Source organism: Oryzias latipes, chromosome 10, assembly GCF_053564925.1.
Source record: "Oryzias latipes strain Hd-rR chromosome 10, Olatipes_Hd-rR_3.1".
Taxonomy (NCBI): domain Eukaryota; kingdom Metazoa; phylum Chordata; class Actinopteri; order Beloniformes; family Adrianichthyidae; genus Oryzias; species Oryzias latipes.
Window position 1 is genome coordinate 13,741,899 of NC_136246.1, and position 13,031 is coordinate 13,754,929.

The 13,031-nt window shown below is 43.9% G+C and overlaps 1 protein-coding gene and 1 long non-coding RNA gene across 3 annotated transcripts; both read left to right on the forward strand.

Annotated features, from left to right (window-relative positions):
• Positions 1–1,939: 1,939 nt before the first annotated feature.
• Positions 1,940–5,678, forward strand: LOC144994856 (uncharacterized). Of its 2 annotated transcripts, none has more exons than XR_013658514.1 (5): positions 1,940–2,087; positions 3,377–3,468; positions 3,812–3,923; positions 4,032–4,291; positions 5,242–5,678. It is a non-coding gene; the product is annotated as an uncharacterized LOC144994856 (long non-coding RNA). The 2 variants fall into 2 exon arrangements; XR_013658515.1 differs by lacking the exon at positions 1,940–2,087 and adding an exon at positions 2,998–3,016.
• Positions 5,679–10,305: 4,627 nt separating this feature from the next.
• Positions 10,306–12,807, forward strand: zgc:194221 (uncharacterized). The gene is made up of 2 exons (XM_004073189.5): positions 10,306–10,911; positions 11,744–12,807. Exons 1-2 carry the CDS (start codon positions 10,604–10,606, stop codon positions 12,633–12,635), a joined length of 1,200 nt encoding a protein of 399 aa, XP_004073237.1. The 5' UTR covers positions 10,306–10,603; the 3' UTR covers positions 12,636–12,807.
• Positions 12,808–13,031: the final 224 nt, after the last annotated feature.

The following is a 13,031-nucleotide window of genomic DNA, read 5'->3' on the forward strand; positions in this document are numbered from 1 at the left end:
CAACACACACACTCCAGCAATTTGGTGGAGTTTGTGTGTGTTGGTGGAGGTTGTGTTGGTGGTATTTGTGTATGTGTGTGTATTTGTCGGTGGAGCGTGTGTTGGTGGCCGGGGGTGGTTGTGATGTGTGTGTGTGTGTGTGTGTGTGCGTGCTGAGAGAGGTTTGGAACTGTTGTAATTGAAGACAACAGGAAGAAGAGTATGGAAGCGATTGGTTTTGACTTTTCTTTTTATTTATGCTACACAATCGCTTCCATAGAAGAAAAGGAAAACAAAAACAGTGCAGTGGTCCACTTTTACGTCTTGAAGCCAAATAACCTCCCCATGGAGACATCAAGGAGGCGTCTAGATGTCCTAGATGTCCTAGCCACCTCAACTGGCTCCTCTCAATGAGGAGGAGCAGCGGCTCCACTTTGAGCTCTCTGCTGGGTACCAAGCTTCTCACCCTATCTCTAGGGTAGGGTGCCTAGCCACCCTGCGGACGAAGCTCATTTCAGCTGCTTGTATTTTGGACATTGTTCTTTCAGTCATGACGGGTTTAGAACCCACTTTATAAGAGTTAATCTAAAGATTCCGCAACGTCGCTGGGATTGCTGTCACTGGGCCCCACTCTGGATTTAGGCCTTGGGTTGGGGCTCGCAGATGACTGGGGCTCTTCCTCCCACGCCCCAGTCAGTTCCAGCCTGAAGAAACGACATGGGCTCACTCTCCCGAGGGTTGGTTCTCGGTTGCCCTAACCCCGGTTATGGAACTTGACAAAACAATTATATAACAAATTATGCTGTTAATATCTGACAGGAAGTCGCTTCACCTTCTACATAAACCACGTTTAAAAAAACTGACGTGGTCAAGATGTGTCATGGCTGCCAGAACCCAGTCACAGGTCAGTCCTCTTTCACCTCAATTAAATTCAGTCTTTACCTTATTTCAGTTATATTAAACAAGCCTTTTCCCACCAAAAAAACGCTTGACATAATTATGACAAAAAGGCCCAAATAGAATGTAATAAAATGAAAATAATGAGATCAAATATCAGAAGTTTAAACAGATATTGAGTGTGGGTAAAGCTTTGAACTGGTAGTGTTTGTATTCTTGCACACATGTTTTTAAAATACCAGTTTAAAATACAAGTGTTGGAAAAATGTACGTGTTATCTCATATTTGCTTTTATGCATTACCTAGCTATATAGGAAATATAATCATGCATGCAGAAGTGTCTGTGTCAAAGTTTGTTTCACAGGAAGGTGTAGGTGAAACTCTTGGGAGGAGACCGACTATCTTAGCATCTTACCAGCATCAGCGTGAAGGCTATGTGTTATCTATGTCAAGACCGGAATCAAGGGCTTCTCTGTGTCAGTTATCCATGAGAAAAGACTTTGCAGGTCCAAATAGGAAGTGGGAAGACTGTGAAAAGACGGGCATGTTGCAATTAATAATGTTTTCTGATAGCGCTGTATGGAGTTATTTCAGTCTCAATAATCAGAAATGCACACAACCGGTTTTACAAATACACACGCTCCGATTCACAAATGTCATTTTATGCAAACGTGAAAAATAAATTCGGAAATACACACCCTGTGTTTCACAAACACACAGATTATGTTTCACAAATGCACACTAAATGTTTTACAAATGCACAATAAGTGTTTCTCACAAATGTGCACACTGTTTTTCACATAAACATTTTAGGAATTCACAATAAATGTATCAGAAATGCACAGTAAGTGCTTCACAAACGTGACTTTTAGGTACACATGTGATGTGAACTCACAGATCATTCGAACTGCAGACTGTGCATTCAAAATCCCGTTCTCGTTTGTGAATCTCCCCGTGTGTGTGAGAGATTTTTCTACGGTGAATATTGAGACTCATCTGACGGAGCGGGTCAACTAATGTCACCATTGGCTAGTGAATCTGTCAATCAAACTCATCGGCAAAGCAGGCGGGTTCGCTTTTAGCCAATCGAATGGCCCCTTACACTCTTCACTCTCAATTGACGAGGGAGGGAGCTGTTCAGCACAGCAGTTGGGAGGACGCGGGCGGCAAACATGGCGGAGAGGTCTTCAGAACGGGAACAGTCTCAGCCCGTAAGTAATGCACTTATTTTATCATTCCCTCGTTGTACATCTTGTAATGTTATTGAATACTAAGTTGAAGCGGTCTCCTTAGCCAAGTGACATGTGTGAATGCTTTATGAACACTGCAGCCGAGTCGTTTGCAGAGTACCCCCACCGCAAATTAGCTTTAGCTTAGCCTGTGCGGTCATATTTTTTATGAAAGCGGGGGAGGACTTATGATGGTTTTGTCAAGTTTTATACTTGGCATACCAGCTCTTCACACAACACGAGTAACTACAACCAACCAGGGGCCTCGAAACTAGCCGGCTTTCGACTCAAATTGTGTCTGCCTGCCCTGTGTGAGTGTGAGGGAAGTTTAAGCTAGCGCGTCGGTTCAAGCTAGATATACAGCCAATGTAGGTTCTTAACATGATTCATAAGGAGCCAAGGGGAAAACATGCCGGATTTACAGCAGCACAGAAAGTTTAATAAAAAGTATTGATTTAGAGACGGGGATTTGTTTAAACACTGATGCTATGCTAACTAGCTAGTAAGTTAGCTGTCCCGTGTGCTGCCTTTATGTAAACGCGATCCGGGTTAAAGTTAGACAGTCTTTTCACAACCCAGACTTTAAGACGGGGTGGATATGTGCAACAAAGTTAATTCATATGACATTCATGAAAACGGCATTTTTTAAACATAACATACATGAATCCACTGAGAATGAAAGAAGCCTCATTAACGTTTCTAACGTTAGAACCCGTATTCATTGTGATGACCAGCCCTATGAGATTGTGTCAGAGTGACAGCCACTAAATTCCCCGTATCTTTACTTCCAATGACAAAATGACAAGAATCCCAAACATTGTGTTTTTAGGCTCTTTTGTAGTCAATAAGTAGTCACAGAAAGGGCGGATGGGAGAAATCTGCTGTCAACAGTGATTAGAGTAGAAGTTACTGTAAGTATTACACACAGGCTTCCTGTGATCAGTGTGTTGTCTCTGATATTTTTTTAAAGCTGTTCTTTACTACAAGCTCAAGTTATCATAGCAAGAGTGTTTTAAAAAATTCCCCTTTCTAATATTTGAAAATTATGTAATTTAATCTCAGACAGCTAAATGATCTAATCCATGTTTGTCGTGTTTTTATTTATTCTCTAGGAATTGCTGAAGCGTGACATCCTAAATACCTTTCTATTCTATTCTATTTCATATTTTATCATCCTATTGTATTACTGTTTTACCTGTCAATTGGGAATTTAGCATTTTTGCCCCTGTAAATATCTGTCAGTTGAAAGTATTTGTACTTGTATTCCATAGATCCTGCACCTGAAGATGGCAGAGAACAACTGTGCAGACACCCACTTGGCCTTCTTCAGTGACGCTGTGAACGTTTATGGCTTACCTCTGAGGTATTCATGTTTTTCATAAAGAAATCTTTTATTCACATATCAGGCAGTATAAGTACTTGGTTTTTTGTACAAAAATAAAATAACTTTTTTTAGACTCCTCTGAAAACAAAGCCAACTCTAAAACTTTCCCCTCGTGAATAACATTTTACCCCCCCTTAACAGTCTCTCTCACCTCATTTTTTTCCCCAGTGATACATGTAACCCACTCCTGCAATTTATCTAACCTAGAAATTCTACTTATTGGCATCATACATAAGAACATTACATTTTAAGTTGATGTGTACCGTATTGGCGATGCATTTGTAATTATGTGTTTGAGACTTGATTTTCATGTTATTGTCAGGGTGAGAGGAGATCACGGAGGAGAAAACGTGGGCATAGCCGAGTTAATGCTCACAGTACGTACAACTGACACAAACGGCTTCATTGTGGGAAAAGTGTACACACAATCAACGGTGAGTTGAACCTAGTTTTAGATGCTTTAATATATACATAAAAGTGAATGATGTATTAAAAATAAATCTGACAATATAATATTTCTTTTTGCTTTTTTCCAAATACAGGATTGAGCTCCTCTGGTGTGATGTCTTCATGACTGTTACTGGTTTATATTACAACATCCTGCACTCTCCTGAGGACCAAGACTTGCTCAATATCAGTAACATCACGTATTCTGCTGCCATTACATCTTCCTACCACGCATTCAGGCCAGTTTGGATGTCTTTAGTGACGCGTGGGACAGCCAATCAGGACGGAGCAAAGCATGACACCAAATCAGCTGTGGCATTTGGGCTTGACCCAGAACCCTGTTTCTGATCCCCGGGTAAGTGCTTTATTTCAGTGTTTTTCAACCTTTGTTCTCTTGTTCCACGGTCTGACACCGGACTCTGTGGAAAGTTACACCGCTAAAGACAAGCTTTAGCTGGTATTTTTGTTATAACTGAGCGACTTTATCAGCAGAATTAAAAACAAGGAAGTGAAAACTTTAACCACTTCTCATTGGTCAGACTGATGACATGTGATTAAGCCTTCAAGAATGATTGGTGGAGACAGTTAAAGGGGCGGGACTTTTCCTTACAAGGTTATAGCTGCAGCTAAATCACGGTACTGTCAACCTTATCAAAATGTATTTTATAGAATTAAATAAACACAAAGAAAGTCATTTTAAGATCTTTTATATTCCTAACTACTCAGTGTTTTATCAGTGCCTGTTTGGATTAACAAAGAGCTGATTTCCTGGAGATGGAAAATGATTTCAGATCAGTGAAGTAGGGCAATTCCCCACGGCACACTTGACCATCTCCCGCGGCACACACACTGGTTGAAAAACCCTGCTTTATTTAATCTCACTGTACTGGACAACTGATTTGTGTGCAGTTCGACTAAAGTGGAAAGTATCAAGAACAGTATGATGAAATCACAATGACTACAAGGAATTTTCATCAAAAATGAATGAAAAGTATTATTGTTGTGTGGTGCAAACTATTTCCCTAAATTGTTTGGTTTTTTAAATCAAGTAGGAAGAATAGCACATCTGCAAGTTCAAAATGCATCACAATGTTTGGCATTATGAGCCATCAGCTGTACTAATCTCACTACTTTGTTAAGAGTCACTTATTTGCAAATTATAAACAGTTATGGAGATATGAGGTCTGCCTGCTAGAAACAATATAAGTCATTATTAGTGGGTCTCTGTTCCTACATAATCTAAAACATTAAAAAAAACAGTGCTGTTCATAAACAGTATCTTTTTTTTTTTTTTTTTTTTGTCAGGGTATGCTGGTTCCAGAGATTGAATGGGAGGAGAGTGGATCCATGGCTGAACCTCATCCTGGGATCAATGTCCCGGTATGGGACAGTCCCCTTTTGGGTCCACAAATGTTGGAACTGCAAGACGACATCAATCCATTGTTTAATTCAGACCGTGTGGGAGTGGACCTACATCTTTACTGTCCCGTTTGTTTAGAACTTAATTTAGGCGACATAATTACATACAGAAGAAGAGAGACTGAGGGGAGTAAGACAGAGTTCAAATCAATACTGCTGTATTGTTCAAGGGACTTCATTGTATGTAAGGAAGTTATGAAAATTAGTTCCAGTTTAAATAAAATTCAAATCAGTAGAGATCCCACATTTGCTTAAATTTTGATGTTTTAATCTGTCCATGTTTTCACTGAATTTTACTCTGCAATAAAGGGTGAATGTTTGCACTTTGTTGTTCTATGACCATCTTTTGTTGTGTAGTATTTAACCACCTATAAAACCCAGAGAGATGAGGATCTTTTTTGCAAGGGTGACCTGGCCAAGAGGTGTATATGTATATGGTTACAATATAAAATCAATGACATTTGAGTTATTAAAAAAATAAAATTAAGGTCCATCAAAGTGACTTTGGGCTGAGCAGGGGAGGTGTATATTGGGCGTCTGTGATTGACAGTGAGATGAACTTGAGGTAATGTAGTCCCACTGCGTGGTACGGAGCAAAGTGATGCCAGTTTCTCCACAAAACCTTCTGTGGAAGTTAAAGATTTTTCTCCTCCACCTTCATATGATCTAGACCGAAGGGGACCGTGTCTGAGTGTTGAAATGACGCTAGCATGAAAGCTAAGAGAATAACGTACAAACAATCCCGAGTGAAACATTCATTTTAAATCTCATGACCAGTACAGAGTTCGATGGATTCTATGTCAACTGCATTCAACCACTGTTGCCTTGCTCCCAGGTCCACTGAAAAGTTGCACAAGCCAGTAATTTTTGACAACCCAAGGCAAATAAACCGACAAGCCATGCTAAGGCTAACACGCTAACGACCGACTGGTACAGAATCAAATATGGGCGGAGCTTTTGCCACCTGCAGAAAGCGTAGAGAAAGTGTAAGGGGCCATTCGATTGGCTAAAAGCGAACCCGCCTGCTTTGCCGATGAGTTTGATTGACAGATTCACTAGCCAATGGTGACATTAGTTGACCCGCTCCGTCAGATGAGTCTCAATATTCACCGTAGAAAAATCTCTCACACACACGGGGAGATTCACAAACGAGAACGGGATTTTGAATGCACAGTCTGCAATTCGAATGATCTGTGAGTTCACATCACATGTGTAACTAAAAATCACGTTTGTGAAGCACTTACTGTGTATTTCTGATACATTTATTGTGAATTTCTAAAATGTTTTTGTGAAAAACAGTGTGCACATTTGTGAGAAACACTTATTGTGCATTTGTAAAACATTTAGTGTGCATTTGTGAAACACAATCTGTGTGTTTGTGAAACACAGGGTGTGTATTTCCGAATTTATTTTTCACGTTTGCATAAAATGACATTTGTGAATCGGAGCGTGTGTATTTGTAAAACCGGTTGTGTGCATTTCTGATTATTGAGACTGAAATAACTCCATAGCGCTGCAGCTGTGTTTTATCTGTTTCCCCTCCTTAGAGCTCAGCGCATATGTAAATTAGGGAATACCCAACAATCTTCATAAAAGAGGAGGCGACAGAATATGCACCAGAGCGGAGAGAGATTGTTGTTGGGTATTCACGCTGTTCGTTCTCCTCGTAAAAAGGTACATTTGGTCTGTTGACTTTCTTTCCTTATGTTGTTATTCTGATGTTGCAGGTTGTTTTAACCCAACAACAAGGATTTCTTATTTGTTACTAAACCAAAGGAGTTAGTTACATTTATGAATTTAGGGCTGAGCTGATCTTAGAACAGTAGGATGAACCGTGGAAAGTTTGGTCCACTGTTGCTGACATTAATTTTTTTTTTTTTTTTTTTTCAACTTGTCCTGTCCAACAGCCGGGCAGACAGATGAGAGCTGAGGGCCTCTTGTGTTGGACATATTTTACTTTAACCAGAGGGGTTATTAATCTTCAGACAAACCAAAGGTATGTCTGAATAAACCCCTTTTGTAATTGAGGCCAAACTTTATTAATTTCAATCATGTCTGAAAATCTTTGGTGTTGGACCGGACGGAAAAGGAAAGAGGGGAAGAAGAGAGAGGGACGTTAGAGAGAGGGGGGGTAGGGGGTGATAATAGGAGGGGAAGGGGGATAAGACCATGAAGCAGCATAAAGCAACAAGTTTACTGGTTGTTAATCATTATGGTAAGGTTCAAATGTAGTAAAAAAAAAAAAAAAAAAAAAAAGGGCGGAGCCTGTCCACGCACACACTCAAATGTTATAAACACACCTGCTAGCTGCAAAAATGTCCACCTGTCGACATGTACACAAAACAGATAGTGTTCACACGCATATGTATGCCTTAAAACCAACTAGTGTGAAATATTTCAGTCATTAAATCATGCAAACTGTTAGTGCAAAGGTGAGCTAACACCTGTGCTCAGGTGAGTGTTTATGTTCTTCTAAAATGGATGGTGGAACGTGAAAAGAAGGAGGGAGAGTGCCCAGCCATCCCCACCCCAAGACCCCTACCGCAGCAGCAGCGGCAGCCGGAATCCCCCCAACGCCACACGGGAACCGGCAGGGAACAACCGCCGCCCGGGCGACCAAGCCCGCCACCCAGGCCAGGGCCAGCAGGGCCGCCGCAAGGCCCCCAGAGCCAGAGGCCAGGGAGGCACGGAGGGAAAGAGAGCGCCGCCCCAGCCCAACCAGGAGAGCAGCCCCCCCGCCACGCCGGGAGAACCCAACGCAGGGCCCCACCGGAGAAGGACGCCCACAGCCCCAAACGAGCACCCCACCACCACCCAGGAGTTCCGGGCATCCCCCCGCCCCAACCCCAGGTACGAGCCAGGACCCCCCAAGGGAGACCCGCTCCGCACTCCAGGCAGCCATCGGCCCGGCCCACGGTTGGTCCAGGGAGGAGCGATGCAGGGTCCCGCCGCCCCCGCCCAGGAGGGGGGAACCCCGGGGAAAAAAGAGGGCCCACAAGGGGTGTTGTAAATATGGCCCGACCAGGCTCGGCCACAGTTGGAAATTTGGCGGGGCCCAGCACTCAGGAGTAAGGACCAGAACCCACCCCCCAGGGACCAGACACCCCCGGCTCAGATATAATGTGAACCCCCCCAGGCCTCGACGGGACCGAGGCAGCAAACCGGCCGGGGAAACCGCTGATGGCCTCAGCGGAGACCCCGACCCGTCAACCCCCCCTGCCCCGTACCAATAGTGCCCCCCCCCCTCCCCCAGAATGCCCCCCCACAGGACAGGGCCGACAAGACCCCCCCCCCCCCCCCCCCCCCCCAGACCCCGCAGCCGAAGCGGATGACACCCAGAGCGACCGGGGGCCCCAAGAGGGTTGTCCCGTCCCGCCCCAGAGCCAGGGAAGGGCCGATCCCAGCCCCAGGTGTAGACCACCACCCCACCCCCCCACCACGCACCCCCACACCCAAGCCCAGAGGACCACGCAGCGCCCCCAGCCCGCCCCTCCCAGGCGCCGGACCCGACCCCCCGACCAACGGAGCCCCCACCACCCCCCGCCAGGCACCGGAGGCCCCGACCCCCACCCCGGCCCACGGCAGAAGGGCAAGGAGCAGCGACGACCAGGCCCCCCCCACCCCCTAAGTCACGGAGTTAGCTATGGGAGACCAGAGAGACCGAATTCTTTCAAAGTTACTTGAACTTTGGGCTGACATTTTTTCCAAGCTGATATGATCAAGCAGCAGATTTCTGTGTTGACTTATATTTATATTTTTTTTGCTTTTCCAATTTATTAAAATAGTTTTTTTAGCAATGCAAAGAGTTATGAAAATGATAGAGCCTAATCCTCCTTTCTACATCGATGGCACTCATGTCACCAAGCACACAAAGTGACGGTGAAGCTGTGATTGAAACCTTAAGCCAGACTGATAGATCGGCACATACCTGCTGCCAGAGAGCCTGAACAGGCGTGCAGAACCATAGTGCATGCATGTAATTGTCAGGTAGATTACTGTCACAGTGCTGACAAATGTCTGAGTTACTGAGACCCATCTTGAACATCCTCTGTCACTGTTGCTGACATTAAACTAAATAACAATGACTCCTGTGATCTATCAAAATGCACACATTTCAAACACTGAGGGGAAGTGCTGAAATATGTTTGTTCACATACTTTATACTCCTATTTTTAATTGTATCTTTAACCAATGAAGTTGTGTTTTTTATTAAGATTGGCAGTGATAAAAAAGGGAGAGGAACAGCCCATCAAAGTAGAATGAAGGTTTATTAGAAAAACAAATGTGTTTTTTTTTACTTTGTTTTAAATTAGATTCATTGGAGTCTATTTGCTGCTGGGAGATTCTCCTTCATATTTCATAGTCCTTAAATATAAATGTATTTTACATTATGTTACATAATATAATATTATAATTTATATTATATTATATTTATCATATCGCAAGTCCAGGTTTTATGAAACAAAAGTTCTCAAGTAACAAGGAGGCTCTGAGGAAGATGATCCACCTCCAAATGCTAAGAAAACTAGAGGAAAACAAAGATGCTTCTCAGTCAGAGAAGGAACATTTTTGCAGATACGTCTCAAAAATTAGCAAAATCCTCCTACCTCTTCTTTTTTTATGTCTTCCTACATTTTATTTTTTAACGACACAACTTTTTCTGGTTCCTATAATCATCACATCAAATACGTTTGATTCCGCTTGATTGATTTTCTTCTGCTTTCTTTTATGTGGTCTGGTCTGGTCTGCTTGATAATTTGATCTAATTTCTTGATTTTTGGATGATGGCCTTAGATTTCTCTTAATGATGCTTCTTGAACCTTTCTGGCTGTTTCTGTGACATTATGATAGAGCGTGTACATTTTTTTTCATTTGTCATTTTTATTTTGTACAAATTGCAAGACTTTTCACTGCACACGTTTATAAGAACATTTTGTGTGGAGACTTCTATTTTGATGGTCACAGTGCTACTTCCTGTTGATTCCTGCTGCTTCCTGTCAGTCTCCGTGAGGACTGTGGAGTAGAGCTTTTGCTACGTTCACACCGGGAATTCTGCGTTCGTGCTCTTGAACGCGCTTTTAGCATACGGTGTTCTCAATGGACAAGCAAGGAGGGGGATCTGCTCCCTATTCTTCTATTAGACTGTTAACAGGCGCATGTCTGCCACTACAGTTGAGAGAGGCTAAGCGCTAAAAAGTCGAAGCGCCGGTGCAAATCTCTCCATTTGCACGAAACGTTTCTATTTGCAATGGCGGATATGGATTGCTATCACATCAGGAGAGTGGCATTGGTTTATCTCTACCTGAACAACAAACGCAGACGTCGTCAGACTCGTCGCCGTGTCTGGGTTCACCATATGAGCCAGGGACAGTTCGGTGAGTTTCACCGGCTGCTGCAGGAGCTGCGCCTGGATGAAGGCCGCTTCCAGTGGTACTTCCGTCTCTCCACGGCCCAGTTTGACGATCTGCTGTCCCGCATCGGTGCGCGGATCACTCACCAGGACACCAACTACAGGCGCTCCATTTCAGCGGCGGAGCGCCTGTCCGTCTGTCTGCGGTCAGTGCTGAATAATTCTCTGAGACTAAACTGCAGACAACGTGAGATTACAGGAGAAGGGAATGAACTCAAACTGTTTACCACTGCAGTGAATAAACTGACTTTTCTATGAGAAACCTGCATGTATAAAACTAGAGTGTATAAATAGCACGTGCTCCATAGATCAACATCCATATAAATAATTCTAAAATAACAAATTATTAAGAACAATTGTTATTTAAAGTCCTCCAATCCTTTTGATCTATTGGAAAGGCGTTCCAAGTGGTCTTTTGATAATGACGTTCTTAGCCAAAATCATAATTTAAAATAAAGGTGTCATTTTCTAGGCCATAGTTTCTGCAGAGTAGCAGGACTTCATCAGAAATTCACCTCTGCAGTGGTGGGTCCAACTTTTGGCACCGATTAAGCCTTCCCATCATCCCTTTGTTTACATAACTCTCCCGCTAGTTAACAGCCCTTTCACAACCCCAACCTAACATTAGCGATGCAGGGAAAATGGCGTGCAATATAGGAGCATTCCATCTGTACAGTTTTGAGTCAGATGTCAGATCAGACGAGGAAAACAAAGACGTACATGGATCTATTCATCTGCAAGTGGATCCATCGGAATGAAGCAAAGCAGGGAGCGTGTGGCCCACAGATTGTAGTTTGTACCAAACTTACTGTTTTGTCTGCTCCTGATTCAACATGGTTCGAATAAAGAGATATTCAGAAATTCAGTTATAATCTTAATTATTATATTCTATCACAAGAAAAAGTCTAACAAGAACGGGTTAAAAACACCAAACTGTGATTTAATAGGAAATGAAATTCCATATTTGCTCTTCTTCAGCTATCTGGCCACCGGGGACTCCTACCGGACCATAGCCACCAGTTACCGTGTAGGTGTCTCAACAGTCGCCATAATCATACCAGAGGTCTTGACTGCCATCTGGGATGGGCTGGTGGAGGACTTTATGGCTGTGCCTTCTGCAGAGGATTGGAGGTCCATCGCAGAGGAGTTCCATCAGCGGTGGAACTTCCCCAACTGCTGTGGAGCTGTGGATGGGAAGCACGTCATCCTGAAGGTTCCCCCCAACTTAGGATCCCAGTTGCACAACTGCAAGGGTCCTTTCTCCGTTGTTCTTTTGGCAGTTGTGGATGCCCTCGGGCGATTTAGGGTTATTGACGTTGGGGACTACGGCAGAACGAGCGACGGCGGCATTTTGGCCAACTCCACCCTTGGTCAGGCACTTCGCTGCGGCACACTCAATCTGCCACCTGACCACCCCCTCCCAGGAGCAGAGCAGCGAGGACCCCAGCCCCATGTCTTTGTGGCAGATGAGGCTTTTCCTCTGCGGAGGAACATGATGCGCCCGTTCCCTGGCCGCGCCCTCACCCCAGAAAGGCGCATCTTCAACTACCGCCTCTCCCGGGCCCGGCTGGTGGTGGAGGACACCTTTGGCCTTCTATTTGCACAGTGGCGGCTGTTTCGACGCCTGGTTGATGTCCGGCCTGAGGTTTTGGAGAAGTTTGTGAAGACGACATGCCTTCTTCACAATTTCATCAGGTCCTCTGCCAGTGAAGCACCTGTGGAGGAGGCTGTGGCCGCTGCAGAGGAGCCACTGCGGGGGCTTGGAAGGCTTGCAGCTAACAACTTCTCCAGAGAGGCCTATGCCGTGAGGGAAACCTTCATGGCCCACTTCACTGCGGAGGGAGCAGTGACCCAGCAGCCTGCGGAGTAGCCTTTCCGGTCAATTCCTCCTTGGACTGACCCAAAACAGCTCGTTTAAGAGCCAATACAAACCATCTTGATTCCCTCCCCTTTTCTACTGACTCTGTGGTTAAAATGTACTAAAATGAAAAGTGTCTTAATGGCCTGATTTAAAGTTGAATAAAGTCGGTCAAATAAAAAAACCTCAACAATATGATCATTTTCTACAAAGGCAACACCACGATCTACATGTAAAACAAAACAAAAAAAACATTTTACAGGAATGTTGATATTCCCCTTATAAATAATATTATGTATTTTGAATTTTAAATGCTCAGAAAAGCCTTTGACCTCAGCCTGCAGAGCTCAAAATTCACCGGCTCCACCTGGGGCCTTCTTCTCTTTTTTTTGATCCTTTGTTGGAAAA